The sequence below is a fragment of the Capricornis sumatraensis genome, chromosome 1 (assembly GCF_032405125.1).
Source record: "Capricornis sumatraensis isolate serow.1 chromosome 1, serow.2, whole genome shotgun sequence".
NCBI classification, from domain to species: domain Eukaryota; kingdom Metazoa; phylum Chordata; class Mammalia; order Artiodactyla; family Bovidae; genus Capricornis; species Capricornis sumatraensis.
Window position 1 is genome coordinate 23,719,638 of NC_091069.1, and position 26,603 is coordinate 23,746,240.

The following is a 26,603-nucleotide window of genomic DNA, read 5'->3' on the forward strand; positions in this document are numbered from 1 at the left end:
GCCACATCTGGGTTATCCTCTAGAATCAGTTTAAGACAGTTATAATCTGCTTTAAAATGTTTTCTCAAAGGAGAAAGACTAACAGCACAAAGTTGTTAAAATATCCAAGCCTAATACAAATGTGTTAGAATATAACAAAAACGATTTAATATGTCAAGCTGTTATGATAGATTACACAAAAGTGAGTTCAAGTGTAATATATTTAACGCCAATTTTTCAGTCAGAATCAGAAAATACCAGGAAATAATGCTACGCACACTTAAAAACTACTTTAAGCATACTAATGACAGTTAAGATTTGGGGCCCCATATGCTTATAGATTATTTTCTCCTGAAACTGAATTTCCAGTTTTGCTTTAGATACAAGGGGGAAGTTACTGGCAGTTGTGCATGGTCAGAGACTGTAATCACCAATATAAACTTTACACCCATCAAGCAAATAAAAATCTGAAGTTCAAATACAAAAACACTATTCATTTCTCAACAGCCTATGTTCATTTCTCAACAGTGCTCTTTTGTTAAAACCACCCTGAATTAAAATACAGCCAATTTCATAAAACACAGACCTATTTTATAACTCTCATTTTATCAACAGGTTATGCTTCGTGATTGTCAGAGCACAGCAACATGAGAAATATCCTACCCAATTTGGATCTGGCTTATTTGATAGGAAAATTCAAATGGGAACACTCTTGTGAACTGTATCTCATTAAAAATGGGTTAGCTGGATCATTTTTCCATGCAAAGCCTGAGGAATTTGGTGATAATACACATACCTTCCAAAATAAGGATTAAATCCTCCCGGGTTACAATCCTGGACAACTAGCCATCTTTAAGTACGCTTTGCACGCCAAATACTAGAATATGCACTAGGGGAGCTGAAGATGAACATGATCTAATAATGCCTGCCTATAGGCTAATGACTAAGAGGAAGAACACACATAGAAACACGCAAGTCACTACATTTGAAAGCAAGGCTACAAAAGAGATGAGCTACATCCAAGGACAAAGGAAGGCATCTTAGAGGACATAATTAGTGAGCTAAATCCTACAAGTTATCAGCAATTTTCAAATTTAAAAACGAGGAACATATTCCAGGTAGGCAAAAGGAATAACGTGCAGAGTCACAGAAGCAGGGAAAAGCATGGTGAGTGGAGGGACTCAGGAGAGATCAGACACCACTGAAGCCCCAGGGGACACAGCAGAGTGTGTCAGAGGCGAGAAAGGCACAGGGTGGCTAGAATCGCCAGTGGCTTTCTATGACAGGGTAAGAAATATGGGTACTTTCTGACTGTACATAGGGAATAAGCAGCTCATTTTAAGAAGAAGAGTGTAATGAAAAGGTCTGTTTTAGAAGAATATTCTCAATCCGTGTAAGTTAGAAGGAGACATGGAAGGAGCAGAACAAGTTTGGAGGATTATTACAACTTAGCAGAGATGAAGACAGGGCACATTTGAAAGACTTTTCTAAGGTACATGAAGTCGTTTTTCACAAGTCACCAGTGTTAGTCGCTCAGTTCTGTTCAATTCAGTCGCTCAGTCGTGTCCAACTCTTTGCAATCCCATGAATCGCAGCATGCCAGGTCTCCCTGTCCATCACCAACTCCCGGAGTTCACCCAGACTCATGTGCATCGAGTCGGTGATGCCATCCAGCCATCTCATCCTCTGTTGTCCCCTTCTCCTCCTGCCCCCAATCCCTCCCAGCATCAGGGTCTTTTCCAATGAGTCAGCCCTTTGCATGAGGTGGCCAAAATATTGGAGTTTCAGCTTTAGCATCAGTCCTTCCAATGAACACCCAGGACTGATCTCCAGTCGTGCCCAACTCTTTGCAACCCCATGGACTGCAGCCCACCAGGCTCCTCTGTCCATGGGATTTTCCAGACAGGGATATTGGAGTGGGTTGCCATTTCCTTCTCCAGGGGATCTTCCCGACCCAGGGATCGAACCCGGGTCTCCTGCACTGCAGGCAGATTCCTTACCATCTGAGCTACAAGGGAAGTCCGACTATGATGAAGTCATTTTTGGTGACCACCAAAACTATGGAAGAGAGGCTTGTACTTGGCGTACAATTGTACTTGATGTACAATTCGGAGTTTTCCAGATGAGAATTAACCCACTAAACAAATGTGTGGCGATGAACAAAGAAGATATGAAAGTGCTCAAACTCTAAAGCACTACTCAGTTACCAGCTATTTGTCAATAATTCAGTCCTATTACTTGGAGTGAAGCTTCTGGTCATCATCTTTGTGTTCAACCAACAAAATCTAACAACCAAAATTTAAAAATTAAAAGGAAACACTAAAATCTGTCAAGTTACCTCATAGCAAGCGTCAGAATCTAGACACGTGTAAACGTTCTGCTGCATAGTTAACATGTCCTGCAGCAACACTCTCCAGTGAGACTCGCTGACAGGAGGCTGCCTGGGAGGAGAGAAAGAAAAAAGAAAATTGCGGCTGTCAATTGACCAAAAGTAAAAAAATTGGTACCACCATTCTCTATGCCACACAGTTCTTGGATGATCAACAGAAGTATATTTCATTTGAATTTCCAGGGAAAAAAGCTTGGATTAAAGACAGATGGAAAAGGTGGGCAGTGACACAACATCAGAGATGCTGGCAGAGCGACCTCGGCCACAGGCGGCCTAGACACAACACTGGAATAGCATTCTCTGACTACAGCAAAGGTATACAAGCTGTGAGTTTCTATGGTGAAATAAAACACATGGCCTAAGATAAAGCAGCTGCAATACAGCAGAAAAAGCACTTGGAGACAGGAGAATGCATTTCAAAATTCCACCCTCATCACTTTGCAATTGCCAGCAGGGGATGTCCTTAACTTCAACCACACGTACAGATGGAGAAGGCTACAGAGGCCACACGTGGCTTGAGTCTTGAGGAGGGAAGCGCTGCTGGTCCGCAGGGCAGCCTCAGGGTTTCCTCTCAGTGGGAATCTTGGCAGAGTCCAGGGAGTCTGGGACAGTGTTGCAGGGGTTCCTTCCACCTAGGTGCCAGCCCAGGTGGGATAAGACAGAGCCCTGTAAGGCAGCTGCAGTTCCTATCTGGCTTACGAAGATGCTTCATTCCCCACACAAGTTGATATCTATTTCAACAATTCCATAGCCACAGTGTTCAGGGTCCCCTCAAATATAAGCCAGTGACCACACATGGGAAAGTTCAAAATAGCAAGTCCCTATCAGATTCCCCAGTTTATCGACAGTTTCCTCTGCTCAGAAGCAATTTCCCAATCAGGGCTCGAGCAGTGAGGCCTACACAATGTAGTTGTTCAAATACCATGTCATCTTAGCTTCCAGAGTCACAGAGTTAGATATTTGATGGCTCAGATTCTTCTACAGTAGCAGAAAAAGTTTTGTTAACAATGCCCCAGGGACTCACATACTAGCTCTGTGACTGTGAGCATTTAATACTCCTGAATTTCAGTTTTCTAACTTAAAGTCCATCTCAGACAATGATAAGTAATGGAAGAGATTAATGTGGATAAAACAGACAACTGAAGCAAGGTTTTTCCTAACTGTAAAAACAGGCTCAACTGCCTGTATGGAATTGAAAAAACTTACTAATTTCTTTGAACTTCAGATCCCTTTTTTGAATATTATGAGGATTAACTTAAAGTAGAATGTATGAAAAGACACGCCTCACATTTTTCTGGTACAACAGAGCATTCAACAAATGTGAATGAACAAATGGGAAAGTTACAAATACACTGTTCATTTTTCTGTCGTCACTTATACCATCACGAATATTGCCTGGTAGGAGGGCGGATGTTTTGTAATTCTCTCCACCTCTCTTCAAAGTTCATCTCTGTTGATTATCTATGAGTTTGTAATCACCATTTATGTTTATTTTCTAGTGCTGAAGTTCTATATACTCATGAATCTCATTGCTTGAAAGGATAGGTTTTGTTTTGTGTTTGTCAAACCAACTGAATGTTTCTTTTCCATGCATTGTTTTCTCTCTTATGGATTAAAAACAAAATATTTAAAAAAAATTTATATTTGCCGCACAAAATGAACAATTATTTCTATCCCATATGCAATAAAGCTTAAGGGAACACATTCTTTTCCAGCGTACAAATACATAAAACAAGCTGACATAGTCGCAAGTCTTCAAGGATAATCCCTGAAGTGCTTCCCTTAGCTAGACATTGGTATGTGAACTCTTTGGGTGGACTTCAAAAAATAAGGGCTCTTTCACATTTGGCTTGCAGGCAAAAAAAGTAGCAAAATGTTTGAAAAATTGAGTGTCCATCTTGCACAAGCTTCGTAAAACCAGACCTGGGCACTGTCTAGTAGAATTCAAATTCTCATGCCCAGCTGTTCTTCTGGAAACCAGCAACACGGGACAGATGGTATTGATGCTTGCTCACACATGGCTAGTTGTAAGTACAGGTTCTAATTAAAACAAATTATAAGACATTATTTCCAATGGTCTTTTCAGAATGCATGCAGTAAATAAGAACCAAGAGTAGAACTTGGAGGCACTATAACAAGAGGTTTGAAAATTGACAGAGATACCTGAATACAAACATGACGTATGAGTTACCACTTTGGAATGAAGGCATGTGTTATTTTCCAGAGAGAAAATACTACAGCATTCAAGATGGTAAAACTTCATTGGTGACACAGTCAGTGAAACCTGCCACCATTTAGGATATGCGTAAGAAAATTCTATAGTTGTTAAACGTCAAGCCGTGGTAGCATACATGAAATAATTAAGACTCATTTCAAGTTGACTACCTTGAAGAAAGAGGCCCTGCTCTCTTACATATTCTCAGTAAGTAGAATGCCATAAGTAGAAACTAACTTCAAAGATTTCAAAAGCACTTGAGAGATGCAATGGACAGACAGCAGGTAATCTAGCAGCAGCACCAACGCTTTCTTATTGAAGAGTGGGTTCTAGAGTAGAGCCAACATGGTGGGAAATCCTGACCAACTGTTTACAGCTGTAAAGAAATCTTAAGACTTAAATTATCAGAATCTTCTAAATTACTCATTTAAAAACTGAGAGATGGCCAGTGATACATAAGATTCCAAATTACATGTACAGTGACTGTAACACTTCCCCTGGATAAGCTGATGATTTCAAGGGAAATATAAGGCACATAAATCAATAACTATAATAAACTGTCCAAAAAGAGATGAGGAGAAAGTTTTAAGCATTCCTATAAATTTACAATAATTTTCAGACTTACTACAGATCTATAACAATTAACATAGTATGGTTATTATTATTAGAAGATAGACAAATAGATAGATTAATGGATCAAAATAAAGAATTCCAAAATAGGCCCCCATTACATGGATGACTGATAGTCAACAAAGATGCAAAAGCAATACAGTACAGAAAGGATAGTCTTTTCAACAAATGATGCTGGAATATTTAGGTATTAAAAAAAAATTTATATTGTGAATGATAAACAAAAATGAACTCTCAAAATGGGCCATGAATCTGACTGCAAAAGGAAAAACTAAAAATTTTACTACAAATGGCAAGAGGAAATCTTTGTGGCAAACGTTTCATAACATGATATCAAAACCACAATCAACAAAGAACAAGCTGATAAATAGGATCTTATCAAAATGTATAAAATCTGTACTTCAAAAGACAGGTATGAAAATGAAAAGATAAGACAGATAGGAGAAAATTTCTGCAAAAGCATATATATAAAAAAGAACTCGTATCCCGAGTATACAAGAAAACTCAAAATCAGTAAAGAAACAAAAGCTCAGTTTTAAAATGATCTAAGAAGATAACAATGATGGCAAATAATCACATAAATAGATGCTCAATGTTATTACTCTTTGGATAAAGCAATTTAAACAAAAATTAGATACCACAACATATTAATACCTATTAAAATAAACTTAAAAAGACTGACCATATCAAGTATTGACAAGGATGGACTTCTCCTAAAAGGCTGATTAAAAAAAAAAAAAAAAACAATTACAAATGCTTTGGAAGACAGTTTTTCCAAAAGTTAATCATCCATCTATTGATATGATCCTGCCATTCAACTCTCATGGATTTATCCAAAGGAAATGAAAGCACATGTCCATACATAGACTTGTGCACGAGTATTCATAGCAGCTATATTTGTACAAGGTAAAACTCAAAATAAACCAAATGTCCATCAACAAGTAGAAAAGATCCACAAAGTGCAGTAAATTCACCAGTGGAATAGTAGTCAGCCAATAAAATGGAATAAACTATGGATCCATGATACAACATGGATGAATCACAAAATAATTATGCTGACTGAAAGAAGCCAGACAAAAAGCATACTGCTATGACTCCATTTACATCAAATTCTAGGAAATGCAAAATAAGATACAGAGACAGAAAATAGATCAGTGATAGCCTGGGCAAGGAATGGGGGTGTGATGGGGAGAAGCAGGAGGAGGAATGGGATTATAAATGAGCAAAAGAAAGCCTTCAGGGGTGATGGTTAGGTACATTATTTTGATGAGGTGAAGGTTTCACAGGTACATCAGCTAAGTTCAGTTCAGTTGCTCAGTCGTGTCCAACTCTTTGTGACCCCATCAATCGCAGCACGCCAGGCCTCCCTGTCCATCAACAACTCCCAGAGTCCACCCAAACTCATGTGCATCGAGTTGGTGATGCCATCCAGCCATCTGATCCTCTGTCGTCCCCTTCTCCTCCTGCCCCCAATCCCTCCCAGCATCAGGGTCTTTTCCAGTGAGTCAACTCTTCGCATGACGTGGCCGAAGTATTGGAGTTTCAGCCTCAGCATCAGTCCTTCCAATGAATATTCAGGACTGATCTCCTATAGGATTGACTGGTTGGATCTCCTTACAGTCCAAGGGACTCTCAAGAGTCTTCTCCAACACCACAGTTCAAAGGCATCAATTCTTTGGCGCTCAGCTTTCTTCACACGTGGATCAAAACTTATCAGTTTCTATACTTTATATGTGCAATTTATTATTGGTCAATTATAACCCAATGAAGTCAGAAAAAGAAAAAAAAACAAAAATGCAGTACTTGTTTCTAATCATGCACAATTATCAATTAATTCTGTTTATTACTCACTTTCGACCGGTGTGCCTAGTCAGCCTAACCATCAGCTTGCGTGCCTCTTCTGAGCTAGACTGAGTATTTTTAACATAGGAAATTGGCTTCTCAAGTCCATGTTTCTCCAAAATCTCTGACACACTGTAAGTAAAAAAGAACTTTTAAATATGCTTTGCTACCAAACAAAACAGCTCTAAGAACGCTGAACATACAAGTAGCACTTAGGTTTAAGTACTTAAAAAAAAATAAAAAAGTAGCACAGAGAATGACCCAATTTTACACATTACATTAATTCTTAGCCAAAGAAAACCTAATAACTATATACCAAATTTTATTTCCCCTACTGACTTTTATTACAATATTCTTGGGATAAGTTAACATTTTTTTAAAACCCTGGCATATCCTTATCTCAAAATCTTTTTCACAATTTTGCTGTACTCTAAAAGCATTAAGTCAGCAAAATAAGCCAAATCTATCATTGCAATACCCAGCTTTAACTCTTAACAACCCTAGTATTTTGTTATAGGCAAGGCTGCTAGAAAAGCAATAAGCAAAGGATTTTAGAGTTGGAAAACCACAGAAACACCACAAGGCTCAATCTTCCTCAGGAATCCATTCTATAAACAAATAAATAAGATTCCTGTTCTTATATGGATCTTCTTAGGATATCTTATTCCATAATCATCAGCACTGTACACACACCTTGTTCTCACCAAATCTCACATTATGAATTAAAGGTCAGATAACATTCAGTAACTCTGCATAAAGCTAAGTTTAATGGGTCATGTCACCTGACATTATACACACTAAACATTTATCAGCTATTAATGGCTATGAGGCAAAACCAGAACAAGAATGAAAAGCTTTCCTTTTAAGAGGTTAGTAAATTAAGGTGAACAGTGAAAGACTTCTGAATCATCCAGAAACCTACAGGGTGCTACTGTTTGCCTGAGGTACTGAGAGCATAATTTGACTATGAACACAATTCATGGTTACATCCAGGAACATGTGGTGAAATAAATAATGTTTATCATGCAGTAATAACTTTTTATGAAGTACATTGTTTATTATACTGTATCTCTTTGGGAAAGCTCCTTCCCACTTCATTAGGGAAATAAAGGAAACCATGTAGATTTGTAAGGAATGAATCTATATTGACTTAACAAATTAAGTTTTGTTCAAACTATGCTCAATTTTTCAGAGAGGCTGTGGGGAGGAGAGAGACATCAAATTAGTAGATTCCAAATACTTACACTTATATTATCAAGTGATGTTATTATTTATAATTTCCACAATTGGAAGAGCAAAGTTTATTACTCCTAAAGTTTAATTTTATGTAAATATTTAAAACTTACATACAAGCATATTATATATAAACATAAAAATGAACACTAGTAAACAATATTACACTTTCTGAATAGCAACTTGGAGATTTTCAGTCTCCAAAAGAGCTTAATATTTCATTTTCACAGTAAAGAATATTGCTAGTTACTACTATAATCCAAATATTCAATCAAATGTAGTATACCCCAAAAAAGGAAACTAAGGGGCAAAATAAACACTGTTTGCTGGTACAAGTAGCAACTGCTGAAGAAACTAATATTTCTTATTTACCCACTAAGTGTGAGGTACTTTAAAAGCTTAAAGTGAAAGTGAAAGTCACTAAGTCATGTCCCACTCTCTGCGACCCCAGGGTCTGGAACTCTCCAGGCCAGAATACTGGAGTGGGTAGTCTTTCTCTTCTCCAGGAGATCTTCCCAATCCAGGGATCGAACCCAGGTCTCCCGCATTGCAGGTGGGGTCTTTACCGCCCTAGCCACAAGGGGAGCCCTTAATATAATATTAATTTCATATCTCATTGTTAGGTATTATAGGTATTACAGCTAAGAAAACCATAGGCTCAAAGGTCACACAGCTGCTAAGTGACAACACCTAGATGTGAACACACTTCTACTAGTCTTCAAAGTTCAGGTTTCCACTACTGTAGCATTCTGCTGAGATAAGCTAGTATGAGATTCATTCACTCCTAGGAGAATCAAACAAATATGAGACCAAAGTAGAAATGACCACTGGGCATATTTAATGTAACATTTCTTGGACAGATGTCTTTCATCAGCATAGAACCAGACTCAGTTTTCTCACCTGAGAATGTGCTCCAGTTGGTCTACCATGTCATGAAGCGCTGTGGTAACCTCTGTTTTTTGACTGAAGGATAAAGAAAAAAGAATTTAAATTAGGTTTTAGGAGTAGCTTTTTACCTAAAATACCAAACTCAAGTTTAAAAACAAACAAACAAAAAACTGATGTTTCCCTTGGACATTAATACATAAAAGTGTGTCATACTGTCCAAGTAAAAATGTCAGTCTCATCTCCTACACTCATTCAGCATCTTTCATAACTCAAAAGAGATTAAGATAAAAAATACTAGAACAGAACGTATTTTCTATTAAAGATTAGTGAGACATGGGTAACTATTTTCCTAAAGATTTTTAGTTCAGTTCTGATGAAAAGCAAAAAAGAATTATAAATCAACTGTAGTCTTTCTTTAAAGAAGCGATACAGAATAAAGCTATCATTTATTTATTTATGGGTTTTTTTTTTAACAATAAAATAGATTGGGAGCCAAGGCCCTGCACAGTGGCTTTGTCCTGGTCCTGTCTACACCACCTGTGACTCACAGGACATGCCCATTAGGATTCTATATACTCAAGGGTCTATTACATCTCATCATTCACACTGACTCCACCATAATATTTTAAAGTGAAGGAGAAGTACATAGTCATCATATAGATAACTCCTACCAGGGAGTTGAGATAACAAGCAAACTCTCTCTCAGGAAAAAATCAGATGGCAGACTAGGAGCAACATCACCATGAAAAAGATCATAAATTAATAAAAACACGGCTGGCAGGATGGACTTACTTCAGTACAACACACATGCAAGTGAAAGGAATACGGCAGAAAAGTTAAACAACCACTATAAAGCCCCCAGCCACCCTCTGCAACTCTGTGTCCCAACCTTGTAGGGACAGCTCTCAACTGAGAACAACTGTACCCAGTACACTCTGATGCCTTCCAACCAATGATCTGGCTGAATTCCAGCAAGATCTTATGATCTGATAAGAAAAAATAAAAATCTCATCTGGCCTTGGAAAATTAAAAGTGACCTACCTTGAACACCAAAGCCTCACTATTTTAAAATCTGTCAATTTGTCCTGGTCTAAATCTATGTGGCAATTATTTCATGCAATTTACAAAGATTATACTATCTTTTTAAACTGAGTTTTCAGCCTTGGACTGGAGTGATAAATTAGGGTATATTCCACTAAAAGTCCTTCAAAAACAAAAGATCATTTGTCTTCAATTAACACACTCATTCAGAAACAATATTCTTAAATTATCATTTTGTAGCTCTACAATAAATGTTTGTCATTGATTTTCAGAATTCAATGTTCTTCCTTTGTGAATGACATTCAAGAACATAATGACTAAAGAATTTTTTCAGTCAGGTGGAATGTGCAGTCTAGGTAAGACACACAAGAATCTAATATCCTAAATAGTGAATAAATATATGGTTAACCATTTGGTAAACAAAACCATTTAATCACTGAAAATAAACAACTAATCACTAAGAGAATGTAAACTAACAAACTTGGCACTAGGAGCAAGAAGAACCAGAGTAAATATTCTGAAGGCCTATACTTTAATGCTAGACTAATTTATAATTGAAATTATTTAGAAAATTACAATAATGAAATACAATCATTAAGAAATAAATGGAACAACAGAAGAGTATCATGCTTTTTGTGCCTGTTTACCAAAATAATTTTTTAAAGTCTGTTAGATCAGAAACCATTAATCTGAAGTTGGAAAAAAGCTTCTGGACACACACACACACACACACACACACACAAGGCATTTCTTAGCCTACACACTCTCTGAAAACAAATACACTCATCCCTTCATTACAGTGAAACTGAAAGTTGTTCAGTTGTGTTCAACTCATTGTGAACCCCTGGACTATACAGTCCATAAAATTCTCAAGGCCAGAATACTGGAGTGGGTAGCCTTTCCCTTCTCCAGGGAATCTTCACAACCCAGGGATCAAACCCAGGTCTCCCACATTGTGGGTGGATTCTTTTTTTTTTTAATTGAAGGATAATTACTTTACAGAATTTTGTTGTATTCTGTCAAACCTCAACATGAATCAGCCATAGGTATACATCAATCCCCTCCCTTTGGAACCTCCCTCCCATCTCCCTCCCCATCCCACCCATCTAGGTTGATACACAGCCCCTGAGCTTCTGCTTGAGTTTCCTGAGCCATACAGCAAATTCCCCTTGGCTATCTATTTTACATATGGCAATGTAAGTTTCCATATTACTCTTTCCATACATTTCACCCTCTCCTCCCCTCTCCCCATGTCCATAAGTCTATTCTCCATGTTTCTCCACTGCTGCCCTGTAAATAAATTCTTCAGAACCATTTTTCTAGATTCCAAGTATGTGTTAGAATATGATATTTATGTTTCTCTTTTTGACTCACTCCATTCTGTATAATAGGTTCTAGGTTCATCCACCTCATCAGAACTGACTCAAGTGTGTTCCTTTTTATGTCTGAGTAATATGATGGTGACTGCAGCCATGAAATTAAAAGACGCTTACTCCCTGGAAGGAAAATTATGACCAACCTAAATAGTATATTCAAAAGCAGAGATATTACTTTGCCAACAAAGGTCCATCTAGTCAAGGCTATGGCTTTTCCAGTGGTCATGTACGGATGTGAGAGTTGGACAGTGAAGAAGGCTGAGCGCCGAAGAATTGATGCTTTTGAACTGTGGTGTTGGAGAAGACTCTTGAGAGTCCCTTGGACTGCAAGGAGATCCAACCAGTCCATTCTGAAGGAGATCAACCCTGGGATTTCTTTGGAAGGAATGATGCTAAAGCTGAAATTCCAATACTTTGGCCATCTCATGTGAAGAGTTGATTCATTGGAAAAAACTCTGATGCTGGGAGGGATTGGGAGCAGGAGGAGAAGGGGATGACAGAGGATGAGATGGCTGGATGGCATCACTGACTTGATGGACCTAAGTCTGAGTGAACTCCGGGAGCTGGTGATGGACAGGGAGGCCTGGCATGCTGCAATTCATGGGGTCGCAAAGAGTTGGACATGACTGAGCAACTGAACTTAAGTGAATAATATTTTGCTAAAAAATTGTTAAGACAATCCACATTACCAGCCCTGTGCTGCCTACTGAACCCCCATGGTCCCCAGAGGTAGACCTGCTCTCTTCACCAAAGATGTGAAGGAGCCTGTGGTCCCATCAGTACAGTTTTCGGTAATAAACAGATGCTGAGTCCTCCCAGTGATTACACCTTTTCTTTCTATATGCTGCTGCTGCTGCTAAGTCGTTTCAGTCATGTCTGACTCTGTGCGACCCCACAGACAGAAGCCCACCAGACTCCCCCGTCCCTGGGATTCTCCAGGCAAGAACACTGGAGTGGATTGTCATTTTCTTCTCCAGTTCTTTCTATATGAAGATTCCCTAAACCTGGACTGAGGAAGGGAAGTATTAACCACTAGTACAGTCTCCATTTAGCTTTATCAGGAACAAGGCTATTTGCCTTGATTCCTTCTTGGGGTCAGTACTTCAACTCTTAATGAAAAGAGATCAACAATCAGGATCTACGAACCACCCAACATTTCTGTAACACAATAGATAGAATGTAAGATTACCTACCCTACCCTCCAGAAATCAAAACTAAAACAAGACTGACAATCTAGCTGCTCACAAAATAAGGCAATTTCCTAAGGACCCCTAGAATGAAAAGCCTTCAGCTTGTCACAAGGCATGCAATCAGATATTATCCAATAAGATAGCAATTATTACATATTAAATATCAATTAATGGTCAAGAATCATTAGACATGGAAGAAAGGATCTCGCAGTAAAAGCAGAGATACAAACAAACAAAATATGAAAAAGCAAAGATCATGGTGGGATAAGGGTAAGGCAGGGTGTACAGAAGGGGGTTTATGCATCTGTGAAAAAAAGAGTAGGATATTATTTTGTTTTAAAGTGAATAAGGAAAAATTCTTGGAATTTAAGAAAGCCAAAACAAAATTTAAAATTCAAAGTAAGGATTAGAAGATAAAATTGCAGAAATTTCCCAGACCATATAATGAAAGATCAAAATGTAGGGAAAAAATAACAAAAAAAGCAGTAAATTTAAAATGTGCAAAAAAGAGAAGGGCATGCAAATAAACTAATCAAAGAAACATAACAGGAAAAAAATATAAGAAAGAATAGGCTGAAGGACATGAGTCTCCAGGTTGGAACACACTATAATGATAAACCTAGATTCACAATAAAATACATCCTTATGATATTTCAGAACATTAGAGATGAAGGGTAGGTACTGAAGGATCCAAAAGAGGAGGAAAAAAGCCATACAATGGCCCTGGACTTCTCGCCAACATTGATGCCTCCAAAACTCGTAAGCAAAAGGATCATTAACCCAGATTTCCATGCAAGCCAAGCCTTCCAAGTGTAAGGATGCAACTATGATATTTTTCTGACAAGGAACAGTCTTAAAATAAGAATGCCTCTATGTGATATTTGACAAGAAGCTATTCAAGACTGTGTTCTATCAAAGTGAGGGAATAAGTAAAGAAAGGAGAAGATAATAACCCCAGAAATGCAACATAACAACAGAGGAGAGATGACCAATGTGCAGCAGAGTAAAGAATTAAGCCATATCAGAGGAAAAGAAAAGACAATTCTAAGATGTTTCTCTGAAGTAAGAGAGAGTGTGAAAAGAGACAGGAAAGATTACTAGGTATTTTTGACCTTGAAAAGGAGTTTTACACTTCTGTCAGAAGAGTGAGGGAAATAAATGGAAACAATGACAAGGAAATTATTCAATCCAAGAAAAAAAATGCATAAAAAGGAAATGCAATCATAACTAGCTCTGTGTAAACAGTATATACATAATCACAATGATAAAAATACCTCTTCAACTACACTGAGAAAATGGTTAGGAGAAGTAGGTACGGGGGCAGGGTAAGCTTCCATAAAACAAAGTCAATAATCATCTGAAGTTGGAAAATCAGTAAACAATATGAGTATTATATTTTAAAGGACACAGGCAAAGTTGAGAAAAAAAAAAAAAAACATGATCTATGAAGACAGGTATCCAAGGATGGGGAAGGAGAGAAGCCCACACTTGCTTGTCTATTACAAGTCACCCAGTACCCTCATTTTAATTAGTACATAACATTATTTTATGGTTAAAGATTAGGAGGGGATTATGTTCCCTTGGACACCTTAATTTCAGAATAGCTCCCCCTCACCCGCACCAATCTGTTTTTATTCACGAAACAGACTTTTCAAACTGAAGACAACCTGACTTCTAGAACATCTCAGTCTATATTTATCTGTTTTTTTCATCAAGGTGTTAACTTTTTCTCCTATTCCCTACATTTACTGTAAACTAGAAGTCCAGCTTAAAGTACTGATTAGATTCAGGGTAAATAATTTTACTTCATACTGCTTCTCACGAGGAGGCACATACCACCAGGCTATCTGACTCTAAGTGATGCCATTTCTGATAACTTGATCAAACGTGACAATAGTCAGACTTGAACTCTATAAATTTCCCTTATGAAATTACAAAATAAAGTATAAAATATTTGCTAAAGGTAATACTTTGTTACTACGTGAGTATTCCTTCCCCATCAATTTTTCATGTGATTTCAGTACTATTAAAGATGACACCAGACTTTCTGCTTTATGGCAGAAAGTGAAGAGGAACTAAAGAGCCTCTTGATGAAAGCGAAAGAGGAGAGTGAAAAAGTTGGCTTAAAACTCAACATTCAGAAAACAAAGATCATGGCATCAGATCCCATCACTTCATGGCAAATAGATGGGGAAACAATGGCAACAGTGAGAAACTTATTTTGGGCTCCAAAATCACTGCAGCCATGAAATTAAAAGACTCTTACTCCCTGGAAGAAAAGCTATGATCAACCTAGACAGCATATTAAAAAGCAGAGACATTACTTTGCCAACAAAGGTCCATTTAGTCAAGGCTATGGTTTTTCCAGCAGTAGTCATGTATGGATGTGAGAGTTGGACCAAAAAGAAAGCTGAGCACCAAAGAATTGATGCTTTTGAACTGTGGTGTTGGAGAAGACTCTTGAGAGTCCCTTGGACTGCAAGGAGATCCAACCAGTCAATCCTATAGGAAATAAGTTCTGAATATTCACTGGAAGGACTGATGCTGATGCTGAAACTCCAATACTCTGGCCACCTGATGCAAAGAACCGACTCATTGGAAAAGACCCTGATGCTGGTAAAGATTGAAGGTGGGAGGAGAAGGGGACAACGGAGGATGAGATGGTTGGATGACATCACCGACACAATGAACATGAGTTTGAGCAGGCTCCAGGAGTTGGTGATGGACAGGGAAGCCTGACACCTGGAAGTGCATGCGGTCGCAAAGAGTCAGATACGACTGAGTGACTGAACTGAACTGAAAGATTACATGAAACAATTATTTCACAATGGGTTGCAAAATCAGTGACTTTCATCATTCATTACACACACACACACAAACAAATATTTCCTTGGAAAGAAAAGACAGCAAAGAAGAAAGAGGTGGGAGAAAAAGAAACAGAGCATGAGGAGGACTTCTAGTCTAAATAGCTGATTCTGCAAGTGAGGAAACTGATGTCCACAGAAGTGATTCAGCTGTCATCACAAAGGCATAGAGACAGGCCCACTAATTTTCCATTCAGTGCCTTTCCATGGGCTTTTCTTAACTTCTCCAGATATGAAATTTATAATATATACTACATTTTAAAAGTATAATTAAAGGAATGATATAATAATATATAATTAATGATATAATTAATATATTATATTAAAGATATTAATGATATAATAATATATAATATAATTAAAGAGAAAATAAAAATCTGATTTGCATACACCAAAATGATCCAAAAGAATGTTATGTCAATTTCTACTTAAACATAAGCCCAGTTTAAAAGTTATGTATATTCATTCCTCAAAAAATTAAAAATAGCACTACCATATGATCTAGCAATTTCACTTCTGGTTATATATCTGAATAAAATCAAATCACTATATCAAAGAGATATTTGTACCCCATGTTCATTGCAGCATGTTTTACAATTCCCAAGATAGAGAAACAATCTAAGTACCCATCGAAGGATATAGGGAAAGAATAAAGAAAATGTGATATACACACACATGATAGAATACTATTCAGCCATAAAAAAGAAGGAAGTTACCCATTTATGGAAGGACCTTGAGGGCTTTATGCAAAGTGAAATATGTTGGACAGAGAAAAACAAATACTGTATGATCCCACTTATAGGAGGTATCATACAAAAAAACATATCCAAAAAAGAGGTCAGATTTGTGGTTACCAGAAGGGAAACTGAATAAAGGTGGTCAAAAGGTACAAACTCTCAGTTATAAGATAAATACGTACTAGGGATGTAACATATAACATGATGACTATAGCTAACACTGAAGTATGTTGTATTGCAAAGTTACTAACAGAGTAAATCCTAAAAGTTCTCATCATAAGGAAAAAAAGTTTTTATTTTAAATGTGTAATCATTTCACAACATATGTAACTACGCTTAAACCTTAAACTTACATGGTGATGAATGCTAATTATATCTCAATAAAATATAAAATGTAAAGAAAATGAGGTATGTATATTCACACATTATTACTTATGAGTTTTATTCAGGGCAAGGGCCAAGAACAAACAATTCACAGAAGAAATACAGCTAGCACAAAAACATGGGAAAAGATTAATTAGAAACACATTTTAAAACAAAGACACACTATTGTCTATCCACTTAAAGTGCTTCTTGTTGTGGTGATAGTGATACTGTTTATTTTTTAAAGGATAATTATCAAGGTTGACAAAATTATAGAGACTTCTCATACACTATTAGAAAAGTGTTTATTTTGAAGCAACAGGTTTGCATGTGATTTCATTTTCTTCTTTATTTATGTTATATTCCCCAAATTCTCTGTAATGAACATTCAGAGAAGAAACATTTTCATTTTAACTGTTAGAGTAAAAAGACACAACCACAAAAATGGGACACTGTGGATTCTTACCCATATCCTCTTTGTGGCAGACATTCTAATATGTCATAGCAAAGAGCAAGCTGGTCATTTCGTTCACAGCTATAGATGCATTCTAGTGCTATTGCCATTAGTTGGTCCTGATCAGGAATGATTTTTTGCTGCAACTAGAGAAATAAAGCATGTTGTGTGAAATGTCAATAGATTTACATTCAGTTTTGCCATATACCAGTACCACTGTCAAGAGAATATTAAATAGTGCAATTAATCAGCTGCAGAAACAAATCATGGCTTTTTTTAGCTTACAGACTTTTGGGGTCTTTAATAACTCCAAATGAAATTGCATTTTAATTACAGAATCAGCAAGAAAAGACAATTTGTACCCATAAGCCTTGCATCTGCTGAAAACAGATTCTTTAATTTATGACCCATTTAAGATAAAGTAGACAGAAGAAACATAGTGAATTAAAAAGGCAATTCATTAAAAACAACATTTCTAACCCTAAAGCCAAATTTTATGTTTCAATTTAAAAAAGTACATAAAATTCCTTAACTAATATTCAGAGATGTTCAAACTTGCTATTTTTCAGTATGCATTAAGTATTAGTCATTTAACTCAACAGTACTGACATTTTCTTCAAAAGAAGTCACACTGTAATGTGATAATATTCATATCCCAAAACATACTCCATATTTCTGATGCAGAAAGATGGTTATTTAGGATCTCTTTCCCATTGCAAGCCACAAAGGGCAAGGGCCATTCTTAGAGTGTTTTCTGGGATATAAAAGTAATAGATTTGTGCCTTTTTTTGTATTGCAGGCAGATTCTTTACCATCTGAGCCACTAGGGAAGCCCTTTCTCATCTATAAAACTGGGATATTAACATTTTCCTAATAGCACTGGGAAATAGATGGGGAAACAGTGGAAACACTGTCAGACTTTATTTTGGGGGGCTCCAAAATCACTGCAGATGGTGATTGCAGCCATGAAATTAAAAGATGCTTACTCCTTGGAAGGAAAATTATGACCAACCTAGATAGCATATTCAAAAGCAAAAACATTACTTTGCTGACTAAGGTCCATCTAGTCAAGGCTATGGTTTTTCCAGCGGTCATGTATGGATGTGAGAGTTGGACTGTGAAGAAGGCTGAGCGACGAAGAATTGATGCATTTGAACTGTGGTGCTGGAGAAGACTCTTGAGAGTCCCTTGGACTGCAAGGAGATCCAACCAGTCCATTCTGAAGGAGATCAACCCTGGGATTTCTTTGGAAGGAATGATGCTGAAGCTGAAACTCCAGTACTTTGGCCATCTCATGAGAAGAGTTGACTCACTAGAAAAAACTCTGATACTGGGAGGGATTGGGGGGCAGGAGGAGAAGGGGATGACCGAGGATGAGATGGCTGGATGGCATTATGGACTCGATGGACGTGAATCTGGGTGAACTCCAGGAGATGGTGATGAACAGGGAGGCCTGGCATGCTGCGATTCATGGGGTCCCAAAGAGTCGGACATGAGTGAGCGACTAAACTGAACTGAATAGCACTGTGTGAGAATTAAATAAATTAATCAAGTAAAATGCTTATATTATTGCCTCCAAAACAGAAGACTGAAAGTATTTTCTTAGAGCCCTTTACAACAACAAAATAAGATTAAGATGATTTCCATAATAAAGATCTACTGCTTTTCAACACTTTAGTAGAAACTCAAAAAAAAAAAAAAAAACAAAAAGAGAAGCTGCCAAAAAGGGGTATTTTCTCAGTAGAAAAATCATATCAACAGATGAATAGAAGAAAAGGATGGAAAGAAGAAACAATGAGGTTACCAGGGAAGTACAGTTTTCTAAAGTAGTTGGGCTACAGGATTTATATACATATATACTTCTTCAAGGTATTACAAAATAGATCACTAATTTGACATCATCATTTGACAAAGAGTAAGTAACCTAAGGTTTTAAAGTGACAAACTGGTGAAATAGGGGCAACACAGGGCACAGTAAAAGCATCAGTAAAAATTAACGTAAGTAGCTAACTTTTCTCATTTTCTTATTGTGTGCCTGTGGTATGCTTAGTCGTTTAGTCGTGTCTGACTCTTTGCGACCCCATGGAGGTAGCCCGCCAGGCTCCTCTGTCCATGGAATTCTCCAGGCCAGAATACAGGAGTGGGTTGCCATGCTCTCCTCCAGAGGATCTTCCCAACCCAGGGATTGAACAGGTCTCCTGCATTGTGGGCAGATTCTTTACCATCTGAACCACCAGGGAAGCACTATTGTGTGCCAGGTAATGTTTCTAAGTGCCTTATGTGCATTAATTCACAAATCCTCAAAACAATCCTGTAAAGTCAGTACTGGTTTTATTCTTATTTTACGTAAAAGGAACTGTAAAAAATTTGCATGACATAATATACCATAAACAAAGTCAAAAGATAACCTACCAACTAGGTGAGGGGTATTTTCTCAGTAGAAGCCACAGAAAAATAACCAATTACACTAATACACATGAATTTCTAAAAGTTAAGGCACAAAGAGACAAAAATCCAAGTGAAAACTGGAAAAAAGACTGAGCAACAGAAAAAAGGTAGGAATGGACAATTCACAAAAATGACAATGCCTTTCAAGCACAAGAAAAAATTATCAAATCCACACATATTCAGAGAAGTACAAATTAAAACAACACTGAAATGCCATTTTTCACCCATCGTGGTGGCAAAAATTTTTTAAATATGACAACATATTCTGTCTGCAAAGTTATGGAGAAAGAGCCATGCTCATACATTGCTGGTGGAAATGTAAATCGGAATAACCTATCTGAAAAGAAATGCAGTAATACCAACACAACCTAACCCTTAGACCCCAGGATCCCCTTGTAGGAATATACCCTGAAGATATAGATATGACAACAACACAAAATAAATATGGACATTGTAGCTGGGTTTGTAATTATAAAATACTGCAAATAGCATAAAAAACTAGTGGGACTGAGTAACGGAGTTTTCCATTTTAATTTACATAACCATACATGGCTAGTGGCCACCATACTGAACAGCACAGGCCCAGAGGCACTTTTCAACTTCCTAAGGAGTGTGAGTCCAAGCCCAGCACAAAACTGCAGCTGAGAGTTTATACCGTTAAGCAGACAATCGCTGTGTCCCCACTGCTGGGATACAGTCTTGGATGTTCAAGAAGGGCCAAGAAGTATCCAGTGTTCTACTCTGGACCCCAAAGAGTCAGACCCTATGAGTACTGGAGAACTGGAAATATGCCAGTCTCTTTGAAACCTGAAATAGCTCAATCCCCATATGAGAAACGTGGGGGCACAGCAAAACAAGAGTGGAAATTACTTGTACATAACACTGATTTTCCATCAGAATCACTGGATAAATGACAACGGGATCTTGACTGTAGTAGGGATTTATAATCAAAAGAAGCGAAAGTGTTAGTCACTTAGTCGTGCTTGACTCTTTGTGACCCCACGGACTACAGCCCGCCAGGCTCCCCTGTCCATGGGATTCTCCAGGCAAGAATACTGGAGAGGGTTGCCATGCTCTCCTCCAGGGGATCTTCCCGTCCCAGGGATTGTACCCAGGTCTCCTGCATTGCAGGCGGATTCTTTACTATCTGAGTCACTGGGGAAGCTCTAAGTGATGGAAAGGGGCTTGATTATCCCAAGCAAAGGAAACATCCTCAAAGAACATAAAAAGACATGAAAGAACCTGACAGAGTGAAAAGCTGAGTAGTGTGAGTAAACGAGTGCCTTCGTGGAGGGAAATGAGGCCGAAGAGGCAGACGAACAGTAGACCCCAAAGAACTTTCTACACCACTTACCACAGCCCAACATTTACCCTGCGGACAATGATAGGTCACCAGAGACTGCGCACAGATCGTGACATGAACAAATTTGCATTACAGAAAGATAACGCTGACAGAAACAGAGCCAGAGCAGACGGGAAAGGAAGAGCCCAGCAAACACCACTGTTCTCTGCTTTGATGTTGACAAATTTCAACAAAAACAAATGGCTATATGTTTTATTCAAAAGGCACATGCTAAATCGCCAAGTAAAAACAACAAAAAGCTGACTATATACAAAGGATTTACAAGACTCTGTAAAGAAGAAGGATCACAAACAAGATTATTGGAAAGAATTTAAAGTCACTTCTTTCTTCCTCATAAAACATTCATATTCAATCCGTCCTGCTTCTCACATAGCATTCTGCTGTCATAAGCAACCCACCCTTGGCTCACAGTACGCCACCCCAAACTTAAAATCAGAATACTAAGTGGAAGGTGCTTATGAGAAGACGGAAAACTTTAAATAGTCAATAAACGGAGACATTTCTGACAAACAAGCCTTCCAGAAACCAAAAACTGCGTGAGCTTAAGTAAGCAATGCTTTCCTTTCTGTCTTTATTACACTGGTCTATCACCATACACCTTAGAGGACTTCAGATTGCTAACAAAGGCAGTACAAGAAGAACATCCAATTAGAATTTAGGACTGGAGGAGGCCTTCAAGGGCTTCTGCTCAAACCACAACCTGAGGCTTTAACTCTCACTACAAAGTTAGTGTCTCAAAGGACTATGCCATTCTGCTTGAGTCCCTCCAATGGAAAAGGAGCCACTAATCCCTTGAAACAGCATATTTTATTCATGGCTAAATTAAGAGGTTATTTATATTACAAAAGTATGCTTCGTTTAAGAAAACAACTTACCACCAGTGAATCTGAACAAGTATGTGAGCCCTATAGAAAGACAGATACACAGCTAGACAGACAGGTAGGTCAGTCTTAAGCAAATGTAGAGTTATCTTAGAATAATCAAAAGATCTCCTTATGAGATCCTAAAGAACTTAATAAATATTTTGAAGGTCTTCAAGGGCAGAAATCTTTTCTTCTTCCATTGGTATTACAGTAAAGCACAAGAGTTAAGAACATATCTGGGAAATTAGAAAATTTATGTTTGAACCTAAGTTCCTCTCCTTACCTTGACTTTGGGCAACTGCCTAACCACTCTATATCATAATTTTATTTTCCTGTAATATTAATATAATAAACATATCTACTTCCTAGGATTATTACAAAGATTAAATAAATTAATACTTGAAAAATGCCTGCCTATGGTAAGAATTCATTATCTTTTAACTATAAAGACTTTTTGGTAATGCCTTTTCCACAATATAGTAGAAAGTCAATACACGTCGAGTATATCAATCAAGATAAACATCATTTGATGAACTTTCAAAATATTTTTGGACTCAATTTATAAAACATTTTTAAAGAATAAAATGACAACCACTTCTTCTGGTTTGAAGAGAAATTCCTTGCAAGGCCGAGTATTACAAATTTTGTAAATAAAACATAATTCTTAAGGGGAAAATGTACAGAGATTTTGAAGACATTTCTACTTACATCAGGCTTGGAATGCTGAAATATCTTCAGGGGTAACTTTAAGTCCCCTTTTGCTAGAGTTACTAAATATTCCTTTAGCAGCTCATTAGCCACTCCAGGAGACTGCTTCTCACAGCGATGAAGAAAGGGAACCATCCACTGGTAGGCACTTGTCACATACTTGTCCTCAGAACACTGAAAATGCATTTCACCAAAACACACACATGTTAAGTTAAATATTAAAACCTGGTAATAACAGACAAGTCATAAAGATCAAAGATAACCAGACTCACAAACAATGAAAGCCAACACTTTCCCAAACAGACACTCCAGTTCATGCCTCATAAGGACCCAAGAGGCAGCAGGAGAATCACCTGCTGTCTGGGGCTGGCAGAGCCAACAGCAAGAGCATTGTAGCTCATCTCCTTAGTGCCATGAACACACTGGAGGGCCCTCACAGCCCAAGCCCAGCATAATGACAGATTTAGAAACAGGATTACTAGAATGACAGCTACTTTAAATATGCCTAGCTGGGCGGCGGGGGGGAAGGGGGACAGTCATTTATAGATAAGCGTGAATGAAGGGCAAAGAAGGTACAAAAACAGCCAAAAAGGTTTCGGATGCCTTCAGGAATTTATTCATAAATTTTAATTTTATTTTTTTTTTAAGTCAAGAAGCCTTCCTTTATTGACTAAGTTCTCTGGTTTGACGGCTACTACATCTTTTGGCTTTGAGATACACATTCATCAAAGTACACAGGGAACACTTGAAAAAGAAGCTTTTAAAATCAAACCTACACTATTCATCAATAATCTTAGTTTTTCAATGTCTTTCATCTGCTGCAGTTCTTTCAAGGTTAGGGTTAAATCACACCCAGCTTCATAAACCAATGCTTCCAGAGTAACCAAATTATCACAGAAAATCAGCAAGCCAGGAATATTCCGCTCCATTCCAAGTCGAATAAGCGACAATGCACAGTCAACCTAAAAGGGAAAGGAGACAGTAAGTCTGAGTTTTATGTCTTTCTTTCACATATTTTCTAAAGTAAAAGCTCCAGTATAGAATCTAACTCTTACAGTTATTTTATATAAAATCACATTATCACTAATATTCTTATTTAGTACAAAAACATTAGACTTCTTTACAAAACATACTAGCACCAAACTGCTTCAACACAATCAAATAATCTGCAAGAAATACTGAAAATAAAAATAAAAGACAATCATCTTCAATTCAGAGAGCATTACAGTTTTCAGAGCTGTTTTACATGTATTTGCCTACTTAGTTCTCAAAACATTAACAAGCTTGGTGGTGGGGGGAGAGGGGGCGGTGGCGGCGGGGCGGGGGAACCATAGATATTAACAAAAAGTGATAATGGGCTTCCCCTGGTGCGTCAGTGCTAAAGAGTCTGCCTGCAGGAGATACAAGTTTGATCCCTGGGTGGGGAAGACTCCCTGGAAAACGAATTGACAACCCACTCCAATATTCTTGCCTGGGAAATCCCATGTACAGAGGAGCCTGGCAGGCTACAGTCCATAAGAGTCACAAGAGTCAGATACAACTTAGTGACTAAACCACCACCAATTCACAGATTAATGTGAAATTAATCTGTGTTCATTAGGCCATTCTACCCTCAAAAGAACGTTTTGCTTCCATATTCCTGTTCAGTACCTCTTCTTTCACAACGCCACCCATATAGATGACATTCAATAAATACTTGATGAATGACCACTCCAGCATTCTTGCCTGGAGAATCCCAGGAACGGCAGAGCCTGGTGGGCTGCCGTCTATGGGGTCACACAGAGTCGAACACGACTAAAACGACTTAGCAGTAGCAGCATACAACTATTTAGACCTTCTTAGAGCAAGACAAAGAACAGTTGTCCTATAGATGCTCAACATACAGCAATTTCACTCCCATCACCTAATCAGATTTATAAAATGACATATTCTCGTTGACAGCAAAATCATCTAATGCTGCCTTAACCCATAGTGCCCTACACTGCTCCTTACTTACTCTTTTACTCCTAGGATAACGATTATTTACTGAGGACCTACTAGGAACTGAGTACCATTCTAAATGTTAGGAACATAAAACTGAGTAAGATGAGGTCTCTTCTTTCAAAGATATCTCCATCTCATAGGGAAACACAATCTGGTAAATTAATGACTGAAGTGGAGTGAGGCTGTCTGGGATCTCAAAGAAGAGGGCATGCAGCCCACCCTGAGAGTCATAAAGCCTCCCAGAGGAGAGACCACTTAAAATGAGTTTTAAAGAATCAGTGGATATTAGTTAGTGAAGAAAGAAGAAGGGCAGGAGATCAGCATGAAAGGGAGAGATGCATGAGTGTTGTGGAAGCACAATCAGTTTCATAAACTGAAAAAAAGAGAAAAGGTATGAAGCGAAGGATGAAAAACAAGGCTAGAGTAGCTGGGAAGAGTCGGGTAAAAAAGAACATCATTTGTTAAGCTAAGGAGTTTGCAGTTTATCTTGAAATGCAAATCTGAAGGATTTTTGACCGAAGCATGTCATAAACAGGCCTATACTTTGGAAAGAATATTCAGTAAGTGTTTATTGAATTAATGACAAGTGAAATATGAATGAACTAGAAATGGACTGGACCGAAATAAGAAAACTAGTTAGGAGAACAGTGATTCTAGCATCAGAAGACTCTCCACTACTGACAAAAATAGCCCCCAGGGGACAGCAATATTTAAGGGACAAGTCAAAGACCCTGAGCCACATGGAGGAGAGGACTGTGAATGGCTCATACAAAGACACAGAAGAGAGTGAAATGATATCACAGAAGCCTAAAGGGAAGACAACGCAGGGAAGAAGGGGCAGTGGTGTCAAAGGACAATGATGCTGAACAACAAATGAAGGGCATCTGCCATTAAAAGGCTAACAGGGGGCCTTACTGATGGTATTTCCATGGTGTGGCAGGAGCAGCCAACACCAGGGAAATGAGGAGCAAACACTGAGCAAGTGATTACCAGGAGCAGAGCGGCTGTGTCTAAGTCGAGCTGTGATGGAAAGAAGACAGCTAAAACAGAAGCCAGGAAGAATATATACATACAAAATAGTAATGACTTGAACTTTATGTTTAAAAAAGGTCAGGGGGAGAAGGTGGGTAATAGACCAGAGGTTGAAGATAAGAGGACAGAGAGAGAAAATGAATGCTGGTACAATCCTGAGCAGCGAGTGGGGAGTGTAGACCCTAGAGGACAGGGGAGGAAAGAAGTTCCAGAGAATGAAAGAAGAGGGACCTCTTCCTCTGAGAAAGCTGGAAAGAGTAGGGCAAACGCAAATAATTTCTCAACTTTCTCCATGAAATACAAAGCACAGTCATTGCTGAAAATAATGAGGGATGCATTGGTGAGAGAAAAGAGCGAAAAAAGGAGAGAGGAAACAGTCACAGTACAGAGAAAAAGCTCCAAGCAGTATTACAGATCCACCCAAAGCCCTTCTAAGACTCAGGAGTTGACAGATATGGAAGTTTAAAAACGAGAAGAAGAAGAAGAAGAAGAACTGCATGTTCAACTGAAAAGAGTGGTGCAAATAAACATAAGGGGGAAAACGACCGATAGAGAAGGCATAAGGCAAAAGAGAAGGGATCTGGCAATACCCCAACAAAAGCACATTTAATGTGAGAAAGGCCACATCTACCTATATATCAATTTTAAAAAAAATACTCAGAAAATCTCAGAAGGTGTGAAGAAACCTGATGCACACAATGCAACTTTGTTCAAGCACAACTTTGACAGGCTTGAACGTGCAGCACATCAGCAACCTGAAACTAACCCATTCTGTGATCCAGATCTGGGTTTCTAATATTAACTCTGAATTGGTTGCTTTCTAAAATATTTACCAAAGTAAAAATGTTTGAAAATCAAATTATTGACACCTTAAAGCAGGATCTACTACAACTTACATAATTATACCACGTAATTATACCACAAGGCCTTACTAGATAAATGTCACCACTAAATGTACACGTTTTCGTAAACCAACAAACAAAGTTTTCAAAAGCCAAATAGGCA

General features: G+C 38.0%; 1 protein-coding gene across 1 annotated transcript in view; it reads right to left on the reverse strand.

Annotated features, from left to right (window-relative positions):
- Nucleotides 1–26,603, reverse strand: part of NBAS (NBAS subunit of NRZ tethering complex) — a 335,202-nt gene that overhangs the window by 168,474 nt on the left and 140,125 nt on the right. The window contains exons 24-29 of the mRNA XM_068975288.1: nt 23,360–23,545; nt 22,584–22,757; nt 17,214–17,347; nt 9,189–9,251; nt 7,065–7,187; nt 2,318–2,420 (exon numbers count right to left, since the gene is read on the reverse strand). Of these exons, the coding sequence (XP_068831389.1) occupies nt 2,318–2,420; nt 7,065–7,187; nt 9,189–9,251; nt 17,214–17,347; nt 22,584–22,757; nt 23,360–23,545 (783 nt within the window). The remainder of the gene's footprint in view (nt 1–2,317; nt 2,421–7,064; nt 7,188–9,188; nt 9,252–17,213; nt 17,348–22,583; nt 22,758–23,359; nt 23,546–26,603) is intronic.